Source organism: Gobio gobio, assembly GCF_949357685.1.
Source record: "Gobio gobio genome assembly, chromosome: 24".
Classification (NCBI taxonomy): Eukaryota; Metazoa; Chordata; class Actinopteri; order Cypriniformes; family Gobionidae; genus Gobio; species Gobio gobio.
Window position 1 is genome coordinate 9,077,556 of NC_137120.1, and position 17,062 is coordinate 9,094,617.

The 17,062-nt window shown below is 37.1% G+C and overlaps 2 protein-coding genes across 7 annotated transcripts in view; both read right to left on the bottom strand.

The window, feature by feature from the left end:
• The window catches only part of LOC307120270 (uncharacterized protein), a 911,732-nt gene that overhangs the window by 44,994 nt on the left and 849,676 nt on the right, over positions 1–17,062 (bottom strand). The window lies entirely within an intron of this gene.
• On the bottom strand, positions 281–16,979 carry LOC307120296 (uncharacterized protein). 3 transcript variants are annotated; one of them, XM_079807275.1, is made up of 6 exons: positions 16,876–16,973; positions 15,961–16,278; positions 15,374–15,703; positions 3,185–3,334; positions 2,828–2,880; positions 281–456 (listed from the first exon to the last, which is right to left on the bottom strand). In XM_079807275.1, the coding sequence occupies exons 2-5, from the start codon at positions 16,208–16,210 to the stop codon at positions 2,858–2,860; spliced, it is 753 nt and encodes a 250-aa protein (XP_079663401.1). In that variant the 5' UTR covers positions 16,211–16,278; positions 16,876–16,973; the 3' UTR covers positions 281–456; positions 2,828–2,857. The 3 variants fall into 3 exon arrangements, with proteins under 3 accessions (XP_079663401.1, XP_079663399.1, XP_079663400.1); XM_079807273.1 differs by lacking the exon at positions 16,876–16,973 and adding an exon at positions 16,563–16,865; XM_079807274.1 differs by having other exon boundaries at positions 281–2,880; positions 16,876–16,979.

Genomic DNA, 17,062 nt, shown 5'->3' on the forward strand with positions numbered 1-17,062 from the left:
ACAATAAGATTTTATTAGGTAACATTAGTTAATGTATTAACTAACATAAACTAACCATGAGCAGTACATTTGTTACTGTATTTGTTCATCTTTGTTAATGTCAGTTACTAAAAATACAGCTGTTCGTGGTTTGTTCATGTTAGTTCACAGTGCATTAACTAATGTTAACTAGATTTGAATAATGCATTAGTAAATGTTGAAATTAACATTAAGATAAATAAATGCTTAATAAAAGAGTAGTTCATTATTAGTTGTACCAGAAAGACTCGGGAGGCCAGATGAATTACAATAAAGTAACATATTTATTGACAGACCAGCAAGTATAATATTTAGAGTTTCTTTGGCGTAGGCCCCGTCCGTAGCTCCAGTCTCGGGGGGAAACTGACTCTGCATTTCCTGCCTGGAGATGAAGGCAGGGGCGCAGCCGACCCCCTGTGAGGTATAGGCGGGACAATCCTGGTGGTGGATGGAGGTAAATGTGGTTGTAAGCATCTGCGAACTCAGACATGTGTAAGCGACCATCTTTTATACTCTGAGAATTAGGACATGATTGGTTAGGACTGAATGTGACGAGTGACATAACATTGAATCTTCCTGGCAGAACTTTACGCTAGAGCTTTCATTTCATGTTAACTAATGAACCTTATTGTAGTGTTACCAAAAAAGCTACATTTTGAGCAAAAAGCTGTAGTCTTGTCACAGTGAGAGAGAGAAGAGAGACACACACATATACACAAATATGCAACATAGGTAGAAGTAGCAAATATCTGAAATCTTTAATCAATAACAAATGACATCTAGCATCTAGATGCTTGATATCAATAAAAGGCTTGAGCAGCAGCCGGTATAACATTTAACAATAAATTACATAAACACACATTTGTCATTTTGTAGCTGCTTCAATCCAGTGTCTTTCAGAGCAGTTTTTACAGGTTCAGTTCAAGTCTGATCTCAGTCGGATTTAAAAACAGCACGCATATATGCACAGTCCAGTTATGCATACGTTTACATGAGCTTTATGACATACGATTGTGCAAATTTGTTTCTTTTATGTCTTAATAACTGGTCAGTGGAGGACATGTGATGTCACAAGGCAAAAACGGCAGTTATATTTACATAAATATAAAAACTTTGGCAGATTTATGATGTTAGCAACTGTGGAAATGTGTCATCACACACTGTCAGAAAAAAAGGTACAGTGGAGGTAATATTTTGTTACTGGGGGAACAAAACATATAACTGTACCTTTTAAAAGGTACACAATTGGTCCTTAGGGTACAATTATACCATTGCTTTCCTACAATTTTTTTTTACCACAACAGTGACGACCACTTGTACCTTAAAAGGTACAATTTTGTACTGTTTTTTTTTGAGAGTGCATATTTGAAAACGGTCCATGCACTTACGTAAATGAACATGTAAATCAGACTCCAAAGTTTTACAGAGAGAATTTAAATAATCTAAAATTCAGATTGAGTGCATGTAAACATAGCTGTGAGTCTCGCAGTGTCAATGCTCCTGCTCATAATTAAAGAAACGGCAGACGGTTGGAGAGTCAGACTGGTAACCCGAAGGTTGTGGGTTCGATTCTCACTATGGGCAGGAAATGACTGAGGTGAGCCAACTGCTCTGGGTGTGTGTGTCCACGGTTTGCAGTGTGTGTGTGCACTACTCACTACTCTTAATGTGTGAGTGTGCTGTAACTTGGATGGGTTAAATGCAGAGGACAAATTCTGAGTATGGGTTTCCATTCTTCCCATGTCACTTTCATAATCCTGCACTGTTCCTGTCCGGATGATTTTAGCAGCTGTGATAATCTTCCCACTGTTACGTACTGGAAATCTTCAATTACTCTTGGTTTTAATGCTGGTGATGGGTTGCTTTGTTTTGACCTGAAAGTCACTGGTGTTGGTACTGACCAGAGCCAGCCCAAGGCATAAGCAAAGGGGGCCCCCAAGAGCACATGAAATTACTTGTTGTTGCATGTTACTTTATGATGACTGAAATCGAGAAATGGCCTTGAACAAATGTTTAAGTTTCCTAATATATGCACGGATTGATTATGACTGAGCTGCACGAGCTTGCGGCGCCATCGGCTGGACACTATTCGCTTGTTAGCCAGGGTTCAAAGTGCAAAGTGTGAGAAAAATCAGCGCTGAAACTGTGCTGAGGATGGATGTAAGAATGTGATATGGTTTAGTGCGAATATCTTCTGACGTGCTGGATATTTTGGACAGAGTACAGCATAGCTTCCAGTTTCTCAGTAAATGCTTCTCTGCAAGTGCTAATGTTATACGTTTGAGCCGCTCAAAAATCTCACTTAAAAAAATCACATTCAGCATGAGAGACAAAAAATCATGCATATCCCAGCCTGAACTGTACTGTAAGACTTTGAATATTAAAGTGTAAATTAACACCTGAGCACTCTTGTGGGTTTGCTACTGTTACCATTAAAAACCGTATAAGGGTAAAAACATGACGGCAGACATGATGTAAGTAACACAGCTACAACTAATAAAATTGATAATGGATGTGGGAATTATCAAGAACTGACAATAGTCAATCATATTGGTGGTACAGAGGGGCCCCCAAATAAAATTCTGCTTAGGGCCCCATAAAGGCTTGGGCCGGCCCGAGTAATGACCAATGATTTTTTGGTATTGTCATTATTTCTCCATCAGTGATGAGGATTTCAGCTGATTGTCTCCCACTCTCCTTTGTTCTTAATTTCCCATGTCCTCTTAATGTTTCCTTTCAGTGAAAATATTCAAATAATAAATATTGTTACTGTAAAATCCCAGTAGTCTCAGTCGCAATAGAAGATCACCTGTTATCAGTTGCCACCAACTTACGGGCCTTATATTCTGGGAGAACATGCCCCTGAAAGAAAGAAGCAGATTCACAGAAGGGAAAACATAAGGATTGATGATCAGTTACACAAACACAAAAATGTGTTTTTCCCTCTGATGTTTGCTGAATGTAACAACACATGAGCAGTGCTCTTCAATTATTATTGACTATGTAATGACTTTTGAATGAATCCATAAACAATTACAGTTCTCACAGATATTAATCTGTTGTAAATTCATAGAGACAGTCAGATTCAGTGCTCACAGTCTCACCTGAGGATCATCGAGCTGTGTCCTGTTTCCTGTTTGAACAATAACTACAAACTCTTACTTACTTGTGTAGCCCTGTGGGTTGCAATGTTTAACCCCACCAGCAACAGCAGCCGCTGCAACCACCAGGAGCAGAACAACAATACCAGCAACAGCACCAGAACTGAGAACAGCAGCACTTCCTTCTTCTGGAGGCACATATGAACCTGGAACAGCTGAAGGCAGACAGTCAACATTACTCAACTCATATTCAACTCTACCAATATGCTTGAATGATATTTACACCTTTCTACTTTGGTCATCAGGTTTATGATGCTGATTTAAGGTGCCTTGTTTTTGAGCAGCTAAAACAGCATCACGGCATAAAACAATGTTCAGAGGAAAACTGACTGATATCCGGCACTTTTCTTGTTATTAACAATAGACTTCAAAATTGTAAGTCTGTTGTGAAGATTATAGAGACAATCTCAATTATATTTTGATTTGGAGTCTTTTTGAAAACACTTAATATGTTGGTTTAAATATATCGAACTGCTTTCTAAAACTTCTTCAGTGAAAATGCTCTAAATAACTCAACTATCCTCATCAGTGACAGAAACACTGAAGCTCTTTATGATGCTGATTCTGCGGCTGTTGATCTGATAATCTACAGATGGTTTGTGATGGTCAGAGATCCAGTCTGATGATCCAGCTTCAGTCTCTGAATCTCTCTTCACACTGATCATCTGTACAGATCTGACTCTGATCAGTGATTTCAGCGACGAGATATAACATTAAAATACCATGTGATCCAATCATTTGTGTTTTTCATTTCACCAGGTTCAAAAGTGTCAGATTCAGATTTGGTCATCAGGTTTATGATGTTGATTTAAGGTGCCTTGTTTTTGAGCAGCTAAAACAGCATCACAGCCAAATACAATGTTTACAGGAAAACTGACTGATATTAGGCACTTTTCTTGTTATTAATAATATATTTCAAAATTGTAATCCTGTTGTAAAGATTATGGAGACGATCTCAATTATATTTTGATATGGAGACTTTTTGAAAACATTTGTGTTGGTTTAAATATATTGAAAACTGCTTAAAGGATTAGTTCACTTTAAAATAAAAAGGTGTTACACTTTCTTCATAAGTTAGGTAAAAAAACTAAATAAAAAAAATACACTGAATATGAAAGTGATTATATGCTTGACCAGTCTGAAAAGCAACATTTATCCTTGTTTTTGCATTTTACATCCATATTTTAAACATGATAAATAAGGTGAAAATGTGATCAGAGACAGCATTAGAATCTGTAATCTTCACCAAAACCCAAAAACCTTTTTATGATGATGTAAACTGAGATAACTCTAAACATTCCACTTGAACATCAAATATGTTCTTAAAGATATAGTGTATGTGAATAGTCATGACTGTGACTATGTATATGCATTTCCATTACGTTAAAGGATTTATTTAACAGTTTTTGTAGTGTTGAGCACTGTAATGGTAAATGGACTGCATTTATATAGCGCTTTCAACAGACCCATGGCCATCCAAAGCTCACTTTCATCCATTCATTCATACACCGACGGCGGTGTCAGCCATGCAAGGCTTCATCCAGCTCGTCAAGAGTAGCTGGGGTTATTAGGGGTCTTGCTCAGACACCTCGACACTTGGTCAGGTGGAATTGGGGATTGAACCACCAACTTTCCGGTTTGTAGACCAGTGTTTCCCAACCGGGGTGCCGTCTGACAGGAGCAGGGGTGCCGTGTAAAAGTCCTTCAAATATTTTTTTTGTTCAAATTTTTCAAATAATTCTCTCTTTGTAAACTTTGTTCAATGCATGCGAGTGCTGCCGTATGTTCGAATATGACCAGTCATTTTCGCCGTTATCACCCGGGTGTAGAAGTGCCAGAAGACGCACATGAGAAGTCGCGCGCACTGTGAGAAAATTTGTCTCTGTGCACTCATCCGAAAGCGCACACACGTCTCACAGCGCGCAAATATTGAGTTCTCTTTCAAATCTTGCTCTTGAATGGACAAACTCACACAAAAAGTATGTCAACATGTCCATCTTGATGAGTATTCTAGCAGACATATTCTGTATATGCCTTAAGTGAACTTTATACAGGCGAGAAAGACGATGCATATCCGAGCATTAGGTCTTAAAGGGGCAGTAGCCTTTACTGCTGACTGTTTAATGTCAACAAAAGACAAGGACATCACTCACTGCTCTTGTTTGGATAGCTTTTGTAAGTTTAATAGGATTAATCTTTAACTTATACACTCAAATATGCAATGTTATTTTACATTTGATCAATTTCTGTACCTGAAAACTAATGTTAGACGTACCTGAAAAACCTGAAAAGCATAGTTTATTTTATTAGTATCTTTGCTCAAAAGTATTTATTTGGGCTGCTGCTTGTATTTAAATTATTTGTTCTTATTATTTTCTTTATTTTTATTTGACAGTAGTCCTTTTTTCCCTGAACATAGCAAATACTGAACCGTACCGAAACCGTTAACCTAAAACCGTGATACAAACCAAACCGTGCGCAATCTGTACCGTTACACCCTAGCTTAACGTATGCGAGGGGACATTTTCAAAGGGTGCCATAACGAAAAAAAGGTTGGGAAACACTGTTGTAGACAACCTGAACCACTGCCGCCCCAATCACAATCACTGTAACCAATCACAGACACATCTGTTAAGCACATGATCACAACAGCCAATTAAACTGCACAGAAGAGTTGTCTGAGGCTGAGGGTGCATTCCATTCGACCGTAAGTGGACTGCGAAGTGGACTTCAGAGGGTATTCCGCCATCTTAAGTCAGATTCCAATCCAAAGGGAGCAAACATGTTCAGTCCGAAGGGTACTGTGAACGGCGTGGGGAAGAAGGGAACATCGAAAGTGGAGAGTGAAAAATACCCAACTGCCATTGTGCGTCGCATCACCTGTCTGAACTAATGATGGAGGCGGAGCAGAGCCGTTGAAAGAGTTTTTAAACAGTTTTGCTATGAAGGAGTTTACATGCATTTGAATATTCATAGTTATTATACAAACTAGAGTATGTATGAATGGTTATGGTAATAACCGTTACATTCGCATAATTTTATTTTATGAATATGTAAACGAATTAAAAGTGTTGAGAAGCAGCTGACGGCTGTCAGTTTTTATATTTTAATTTATTTACCTCAGGAATGTTTACTATGCAGCTGCGCTAAGGAAAGAAAGCACACGAGATGAGACGCTACAAAGACCTGATTAAGAATAAATGTATAGCTACATAGTAAACCAAATTAAAATGTATTTTCATATTGAATGACAGGTGCAGCTTCAAATCTGTTCATAGTCAATAAAGGTATATGTAAACTAATAAACTAATGGACAATGTTTTGATTATATTTTTTAGATAAGTGTTTTGATTATTATATGGTTTTAAATTTAAAAGTAAAGGAAATTACAATATTAATTTATGTTATATCATAATCTGCGCCACCCCCGTCATTGCCTTTCTTTGATGACGTTGCAGGGCGTTCCAAATGAGCGATTATTGCCAGCGAGGTCCACTTCACCTGATATACTGTGCTCAGGCAGTAGGGAGCAGTGAACAGTGCATAGGGACCCTGTCGAATGGAACTAATTTAACTAATTCAGGCCCATCCCTTTATTTTGCATATGCCTTACGTGTAGGGATGGGAATTTTTGTCAATTTCTCATTTCGATCATCGATATGGCTCAAAAACGAGTACTCAAGTAATTGGGGGCGGGCCTTGTGTGGGGGACGGGGCGTCTCCGTCATGGAGATATGAAACTATTTTAAGAGTGTTACGAAAATGAATGCTGACAAATACAAACAGGGGCGTAGCCATCTTTTCAGAAGTGAGGGGGACCAAAATGTCAGGTGTAATACCATTTTTTTTCTGACCTTTGTCTAATTGATCTCATCTCTTGCTTTTAATTCAGTAAGATATCAAATACACCGCTGAACAATAACCACTAATATCTATAATGTTTTCCCTATATGTTATGCCAATTTTATGATTGGTTTATGTACTACAAACACTTGTGCATTAAGTCCCCATGAATTTTTGCTTTGTAAAAAAAAAAAATATCACTGAATAAGGCAGAAAATATACAGTACCCAAAAGTTTGGAAACATTACAATTGTTAAATGTTTTTGAAAGAAGTCTTCAGCTCACCAAGGCTGCATTTATTTAATTAAAAATGCAGTAAAAAAGTAATACAGTGAAATATTATCCCAATGTAAAGCAGCTGTGTGAATGTATAGTAAAAAAGAAAAGAAAAAAAAAAGTAATTTATTCCTGTGATCAAAGCTGAATTTATCATCATTACTCCAGTCTTCAGTGTCACATGATCTTTCAGAAATCTATGTTCATTTGATGCTCAAGAAACATTTATGATTATTATCAATGTTGAAAACAGTTGTCATGACTATTCAAACATTTGTGGTAAGATAAAAAAAGAGAGAAATTAATACTTTTATTCATCAAACATGCATTAAATTGATCAAGTGGCATTTATAATATAACAAAAGATTTATGCTCTATTCAATGCATATAAATGCTGTTCATTTAACTTTCTATTCATTAAAAAATCCTGAAAAATAAAATGCATCATGGTTTCCACAGCTGTTTTCAACAATGATTATAATCATAAATGTTTCCTTTTCATCAAATGATCATATTAGAATGATTTCAGAAGGATCATGTGATACTGAAGACTGGAGTAATGATGCTGAAAATTCAACTTTGATCACAGGAATAAATTACACTTTACTATATCATTACATCTGTGAATATATATGTGAATATATTTCGCAATATTAATGTTTAACTGTATTTTTTATTAAATAAATGCAGCCTTGGCAAGCAGAAGATACTAAACATTAAAAAGGCTGTCAGTTAGCACTGCATTATTCATATTCTTTATTGTCAATAAATACCTTGAGATGGCTGGAAAAACCCAAACCATATATTGTCACAATCGTGTTTGTTGTCACGTTTCATCAGTCATAGCGATTATTTTTATGCAGCTGCTACTACAGCGCTGAATGCCTTTGGGACGTGACGGTTTTACTTCTACGAATCAGTTTTGTTTTTTCTTTGAGAGCGTGCCTTATGGCTTCGAGTATGAATTGGAGTTTTGCACGAGAGTGTTGGCACTCCGTTGGCCTCATTTTTGGATTCGAATAAAATGACAGGTCATGTATAGATTATTTTGTGTCTTTGAATTTAAATCTAGATTTATTTACGTTGGCTTCTACGTAAACGAACTTGCTTGTGTAACAGACGTAGGCCAGTAAGAGTGGTGCGACTAAACGCCGGTTGGAATCCCGCACGGAGCGGGTCGACTAGGACCGGTGCGACCCGGTAAAAGTGCGGGGGACGAATGCTGCGTTCCAGGCAGGTTTTTGAGCCTGTAAATTACAACTTCAAACCACGACTCACGACTTCGTAGTGTTCCAGGCAAAGTCACGCCAAACTGCCTGAGCGCAAGGAATTGTGTGGTAGTTAGATGTAAACAAAGCGTGTCGGACCGTACGGGGTGTATGCTCATTTACAATCATTTCTATCGCCAAAGGTGCTTACTCCATGCTTATTTGAGGGAAATGGAGGAGAAAAACAGCGCAGACAGCAAGAAAAGCTGTTATACCTTTTATTTTACGTTATTTGTATATCTGTTTCATAAACACTGCATCCGTAGGGGGCTGCCATTGTTGCTTCGCGGGCTATGTGACGTCAAAACTCGTAACTGGGAGTACATCGATCTAGTACGAGTTCACGGGTGGGAAGTCACGGGTTTGACTGCCGTTCCAGTGCACTTACACGGGTAGAAGGTTGGAAAAACACGGGTTACGGGTTGCCTGGAACGCGGCAGAATGTACGTTTTATTAAAAGTGCGGGGGACATGCCCCCCCCCCCGTCCCCCGCGTAATCTACGCCCATGAATACAAACATCACATGTCTATGAAAACATGAACATATGACTAGAAAAATAACTGCTAGATTATGATGCATAAATGGTTTTGTTTTTAGATGTTTTTTTTTTGTTTGTTTTTTTTACGTCTCAAATAACCCAATTAGGGCTGGACGATATATCACACAATATTGTTAGGCGCATCTCGTCAGTAAAGCCGGTTCCTTGATTAGTAGTAAATCGCCATCACCTGCTTTCAGATGGAGCGGCATTTACTACACAGAGCCGTAGTTCACTGACAAGCTGAGCCATATCACATTAATTCTCGCAGGCGATACATCCGTCATAATTAATGTGATATGGCTCAGCTTGTCAGTGAACTACGGCTCTGTGTAGTAAATGCCGCTCCATCTGAAAGCAGGTGATGGCGATTTACTACTAATCAAGGAACCGGCTTTACTGACGAGATGCGCCTAACAATATCGTGTGATATATCGCCCAGCCCTAAACCAAATCAATCATATCATTGTAATTGAACTGAAACTGTAAATAAACAGCACCCTACATAGCTTTGCTAGCAGGTTAATAAACTCAAAATGCATCCTATATTAGATTAATCAGTGAACCTACTTGCATCAGCACAAAAGGACGCGAATGCGCACGTGAACTTGGCCGTGTTAGTTTTTACACATTTTGAATGCGCTCTTCCCTTAACAACAACGCCGATACACGGGGAACTAAAGCACAGATAATTTACAACACTATTAGAATTGTGTTATCATTATAATGTTATGTACATGACAGATTGGCTCTGCACATCTTGCACTTAATTGTATTTTTCCTGATCAAAATGATTACAGACATCACTGCGCATTTTCGAAGGCATAATGAGAAACAACTTTAAATAAAACATAGGTCTACTGTTAAAAAATATGAGAACGAAATAACGTTGCTGTATTAATATCATCAATGCTTTTGAAAGAGAAATAGCCTGTCTAAAAATAATAAAACCGTCTCAAATAACCCAGAGTCGATAATGTCGGGCATTGCATGTGAGCTGAAACTGAAGAGAATGAACACCAGTTGGTAATGGCAGCGCTTTACTAGCTGGTTATTAAACTCAACCAAACGTGTCCATATGAGATTAATCAGATATGACAACATAAAAGTAATCTTACTACTTGAATCTGCAGAAAAGGACGCGGATGCGCACACGAACTTCACTGCGCTTGTGGATTTCCTTTAACAGCTGATACACGGGGAACTAAAGCACAGATAATTTACAACATTCTATTAAAATCTTGTTTTCATTATAATGCTATATATTAGGGCTGCTCGATTATGGAAAAAATCATAATCACGATTATTTTGGTCAATATTGAAATCACGATTATGTAACACGATTATTTCACATGACTTTGGGAATGTGTTGTATTTATTAAAAATACACCTTTCAACAATTCAATTGAAATTGTAACATTTGTTGTACTTTTTGAATTATTAAAATAAATAATATAACATATATTCAAATCAAAGTATAAAAGTATTCACGTAAAAATGATAATCACAAATAAATAAGATCAACAATATGGTTCGGCTAGATATGCTTTTCAGGTACGTCTAACATTAGTTTTCAGGTACAGAAATGTCTCAAATGTAAAATAACATTGCATATTTGAGTTTATAAATTAAAGATGAATCCTATTAAACTTACAAGAGCTATTCAATCCGGATCGGATATGCGTCGTCTTTATCGACTGTATAAAGTTCACTTAAGGCATATACAGACTATGTCTGCTAAGATACTCATCAAGATGGACATGTTGACATACGTTTTGTGTGAGTTTGTCCGTTCAAGAGCAAGACTTGAAAGAGAACTCAATATTTGCGCGCTGAGAGACGTGTGTGCGCTCTCGGATGAGCGCACAGAGATACATTTTCTCACAGCGCGCACGGCTTCTCATTCGCGTCTTCTGGCACTAAACCCGGGTGACGACGGTGAAAACGACTGGTCATATTCAAACATACGGCAGCACTCGCATGCATTGAACAAAGTTTACAAAGAGAGAATTATTTGAAAAATATGAGGGGAAAAAAGGACGTTTACACGGCACCCCTGCTCTCGTCAGTTTTTGTTTCTTTATTAGATTGTCATAGGTCACTCTGTTTCATTTTCAAGTGGTTAAACAAATTCGTGATGTTCCCTTGCGTTGCAGCCACTACCATGTAGCAAATCTTGCACGTAGCATGTTTCTGCTCGTCGTCTGATTCCTCGAAGCCAAACTGTTCCCAGACAACGGAGTTGGTTTTGCCTTTTTTGCTCACCAAACGCTGCTGTAACTGCCCTCCTTCTGCCATCTTTACTCGCGCCGAGTTTTTAAATTCCAGCGGATGATATTATGCACACGAGACTCCCGATCTGAGAAAGTTTGTGGCTTCGGGAGGGGCGGATGAGCGCATGCGCGTTTCATTCAGAACGCAAGGCAAAATAATAGTTTTTTCTCGATTGTACTATTTTGGTGATCGTTGGGAGGCAAAATCGAAATCGAAATTCGATTAATTGCACAGCCCTACTATATATGACAGATTAGCGCTGCATATCTTTCACTTAACTGTATTTCATGATTGCAGTGCGCGCTTCAGTTTCACTTTATTTCGTGCTGTCTAACGCTAACCAATCAAACCTCAGTTACCGCCAAAAATGCAGCAACAACCAATCAGAAAAATAGACAAATATATTTTTTAAAGTCAGGGCGATCATCGTTTTCATGATCGGTCGTCGCTGTCACGTTCGAGTACTCGATCACTGTTGCCCATCCCTACGCACGGGAATTATTTAAATAAGGAATATAATAACGTGTTCGTACCCGAAAAAAACTCTTAAGACTATGGAGGGCAAATTGCAGTAATTCACATTTTTATGCAGAAAAAAATACTGTATTTTTATACAGTATTTTTCGGTTTTCTTTAATTACATACAAATGTATTTAAAATCACAATATTAATCCGTAATTAAACAGTAACAAAAAAGTTAGATGATAAAATGGTCGAATGACTGGCAGTCAAAAAACCCTGTAAAATTAAAATAAAACATCCTAATTAAAATAAACCGAAAACACGTTACAGGTATTTCCTGAATCATTACGATCAAATACCGTCACTGTAAAATAATTGTAAAAAAATTAATAAATAAATAGTCAAATGACAAATTTTACATAAACAGAAACCATAAAATTAAAGTGAAATATCCTAATTTAAATAAACCGAAAAACTGTTATTTTACAGGTATTTCTTGAATTGTTACGATCAAATATACCACTGTAAATGAAAATAAAAAAGTAAAAAAAAGGGTCAAATGACTGGCAGAAGCGGCTGCCAAACAAAAACTCTAAAATTAAAGTATCATAATTTAAATAAAGTACAAAAAACTTTAACAGAAAATTTCCTTTAATGTTTACTGAAAAACACTGTTATTTTACATGTATTTCCTGAATTAATTTAAATGACTGGCAGCAACAGAACATTAAACACTAACATATCTCTTAAGATCTCAGCATCTTTACTTATTACAATCAAGTTTGACTTTATTTCTTTCATACTAATTTTCTTGTTGAGAAGTAATGGTTTAGATGTTGATGTCATTGAAAAAAAAAGAACAAGTTTGATGTCACCATTATGGTGATCAGTGTGTGCTTTAGTTGGGCTCTTGACCCTTGACTTTTTAACATTAACATGAATCTCAACAATAGTGAAAATGTTATATTATATGACTTTAGTACAGGAGTCCTCAACTTTGGACCTCGAGATCCACTTCACGCAGACCGATTGGCGCATGACATCAAAGTAGTTGTTTGCTCTCCAATCGCTCTTGCGGTACTTTGATGTCATATGCCGATTGGTGTGCACAGCACCGATGCCTCCTGAACAAGCATAAGAACTACAACTGACTTCCAGCCACAGCCTTAGATTAAATCAAATGAAGATAAAAGAAGACATTAAATCTCAAGATCTCAGTGGAGGAGGATTAAACAACTCCACAAACAGCATTACCAGCTTCACTTATTACTAACCAGATTGACTTTATTTTTGTCATACGTCTAAAAAATGTATTGTTGAGAATTGATGTTTTATTAGTCAATGTTTGCTTTAGTTGGGCTTGTGACCCTTTTATCTTTCTAAAGCAAGTTCATTTTAAGCTATTGCAATAGTGTTTCATAAACACTTGAGCATTGCAGAAGTTTCAAAATGCAATCAGCATTTTCTGCTTTTAAGACTTTTAAATTAACATCATAAAGTGATCTTTACTACTGGTACATTTTTCACTTGACATCATAAAGTGATCTTTACTACTGGTAAATTTTTCACTTGTTTACATTTAGTTTATTGGCTGAGGTTCAGATATAGCAAAGCTGTAAAAAAACAAATATTCTATTAAACAATTGTCAATGCTGAAAATGACCAATTATTACCTCTGATGATACACACTTAGACATCCATACTTATCCTCAACAGTGGTGACAATAATTATTCATACTGCAGTGCAAACTGGGATATTTATAATATGATATGATATTTGTACCAAAATATGCTTTATTTTATTCTTCTGTAATTGTTATTCTAATATTAGGAGAGTTTTATATTATCTCGACAGATAGAGATCCATCCGTGTTAGATATAGCAAAAAGCTTGAATCTTTGATCATATTCAAGTTTACAGATGCAGAAAAGTGTCTAGATATTAAAAGTGTGTTATGTCATCATTGCTCATTATCACAATACAATACAAGATTAATTGTCAAATAAATAAATGTACTTGAAATAATTTTACTTCACGTGTAGAGATTGCAGAGTGATACAGTATATGGCCAAATAAAAATTACTTTCAATAATCCTGAAAATAGGTTAAAGTGTTAGTTCACCCAAAACGAAAATAAAAACACCTAAGAATGTAACTCACCCTCATGTTGTCCCAAAAACCTCATCCGTTAGAATGGCGGTAACCAAACCATTTCAGTGCTATGTTCAACATAAAGTCATATTTGGAATGACATGGTGGGTGAGTAAATGGTGATCGAATTTTCATTTTTAGGTGAACTACCTATTTAACTACCTTAAAAGGTCCCATGGCATGGATTGTTTTTATTAGGGGTGTAACGATATTCAAACCGAACTGAAAAACCGCCATATACCACCCAGGGTTCGAACTGCGATACTCTCATGTGGAACTGAGTCCAGCTCTCACTTCACCTTATGCCACAAAATGTTTTTTTTTTCCTTGACATTAGATTAAATAGTATTTAGTACACTTTTAACAACTAATAAGAGCTGAATTTTTACTAAATATGATATAATAATATTATTTACTGAGTATACACTAACTTTTGTCTTCCAAGTGCATGTCACGTGACTTGGGTGATCGCCCAAGCTACATGGTGGAAGGGCAAAGATTTCCCCATTTAGCCAGGTTGGTTAAATGCTACCTTGGAGTCCCAGCAACATCATCATTTTCGTAGCTTGATATAAAGTAAAAAACTCTCACCTCAGAAAACCACTTTCCTGTCCTGTCAGCCGTTATACTGTGCTCGCACACGCTTTAGTTTCACGCGCGCCCTATCACGCCATATATTATAAGCGCAAGAGAAACGCAACATTATACGATGTCAATTTGTAATTTATGAAATAAAAGTAAAGTACCAATAAATCTTGTAACTGGTTTGACGTGTGTGAGCTGGGAAGGATTTGCATGCAGGTATGATGTTCATTCTGTTCATCAGGAGCAGTTTTCATGTTTCATTAACAGTTCATGAAGTATTGTGTATTCGCCAGGGTAACTGTTGTTTCCATAATCACAAAATGCCACTTTATTTTCACTTTATGTTATTTTGTTTATTTTTAAATTAGTGTGGTGTGGCTACTTTATAGTATTAACAAAAACTACTATTTAATAGATTTAACTTATAGGCATATTTATTCATCAGTATTAGTCATATTCATACAATTAATGTGTTTGTTAAGTAGGCTACAGATAAATAACATGTGCCCCTTAAAAGCACAAGTGGCCCCTGCCACTTCATGCCATGTCAAGCCACGTTGATATCGGTACAGGTAACATGAAATAAGAGTAAATATTGTTCATTTACATATACTTTAGCAAGTTAATTAACAAAAGTATCTTTTGAAAATGCACAAATTCAAGTCAAGTTGTGGCATTTAGAATTTTTTAAAGCATTCACATGTTTGTTGTGAAGGTGATAGAGATGATCTCAGTTATAATGTAATATGTCAAAAGAACTTCAAAATATTGAACTGAATGATTAAATGACGCTCACCAGTGACAGAAACACTGAAGCTCCTGATGATGCTGAATCTGATGCTGTTGATCTGTAGTTTATAATCTCCAGAGTCTGTGTTTCTGGTGTTTGTGATGGTCAGAGATCCAGTCTGATGATCCAGCTTCAATCTGTCTCTGTATCTCTCTTTACACTGATCATCTGCACAGATCTGACTCTGATCTCCAGTGATTTCAGCGATGAGAGTTTCATTAAAATACCACGTCATCAAATAATTTGAGTCTTTTACTACACTAGGATCTAAAGTGACAGGTTCCCCCTGCATCACTGACTTTCTGTGCAGTTCATCTCGTTCAGCAGCAGAAACATCTGAAACAAACCAACAGCTGCTGAGAATCTTGTTTTGAGGGACAGACACAAAACATGGGATTTATTCACGTTTTGTCCTTATAAACATATAAAATCCTCTGCACTTTGGATTCCTGGTGAACTAAAAACCCATCATATTTAGGCTACTGTACATTAATTCATTCAAAGGGAAAGACAAATAGAGTCACTGCAATAAACAAAAATGACGCAATTCAAAAAGTTTTAACCTGCTTTTAAGCATTCATTAAATAACTCACTGTGTGCAGTAACATTGAAGATTCTTTCACTGTTGCGGCTGGTGATCTCTAGTTTATAATCTCCAGAGTCTGTGTTTCTGGTGTTTGTGATGGTCAGAGATCCAGTCTGATGATCCAGCTTCAGTCTGCCTCTGAATCTCTCAGTACCTTCATTACACTGAACATCTGTACAGATCGTACTCTGATCTCTATTGATTTGAGCAATGCGAATGTCATTAAAATACCATTTAATCATGTCTTTTTTGTTCATTTCAACACCAGAGTTTAGAGTGACTGAATCTCCCTCCAGCACTGACACGGTCTCAACACCAGATGAACCTGGAGAAGAAAACAACAGTTAGGCTAATTATAACACTTCTGGGATAATGTGATTTTCTTTTTCTTTTTCTGTAGTTTTTGCCTCTGCATAAAACATAGTTAAACTGTCTAACAATGTCATCCTAAACTCTTAGCTACAACAGTCTGTTAATAACTTTAGGCTATATGGCATGCCAAGTGCGATTTGTTCATTTTCTGTGAAGCTGCTTTGAAACGATATGTGAAAAGCGCTATACAAATACATTTGAATTAATTGCATTATATGAGGAAGTGTAACGTCTTACCAGGAACAATGAAAGCACTCAATGTGAGCAAAATAAAGCTATTCATTTTCCCCACCACTGAAAATGAAAGCAGATTAGCATATTATAAACGCGTTTTCTCCTACGCCGCCGACGGTTCCTAAGTGAAAATTACGCCAAACAACAACAGCTTATGTCAAGAGGTGGTCTCGAGCAGCCGATCTTCAGAAGGCTAGCCAGTCGCCATGAGCCGCCTTGCCTGAAATTCAGGCGAGAGTAGGGAATAGGGATGGGTAGTGTCGACACAGTTTGTTCCGGAGTATTGCTTTGAAATGCGGCTGTCATGTGACCTCACCTGTGGAAATGAAGTTTCGTTACCTCACTGACGCGTCACACCAGGCTCAAATACAAAGCGCATCGGTTGTGCTGTCAGTCTCATACCTACGATACCATAGACATAATAAATACATAGACGCCCTATTGGCCGCTTTAGAACGTTGCTGCAATACGTCAACGCGTCCGCCATATTGCTGAGGGCAAGA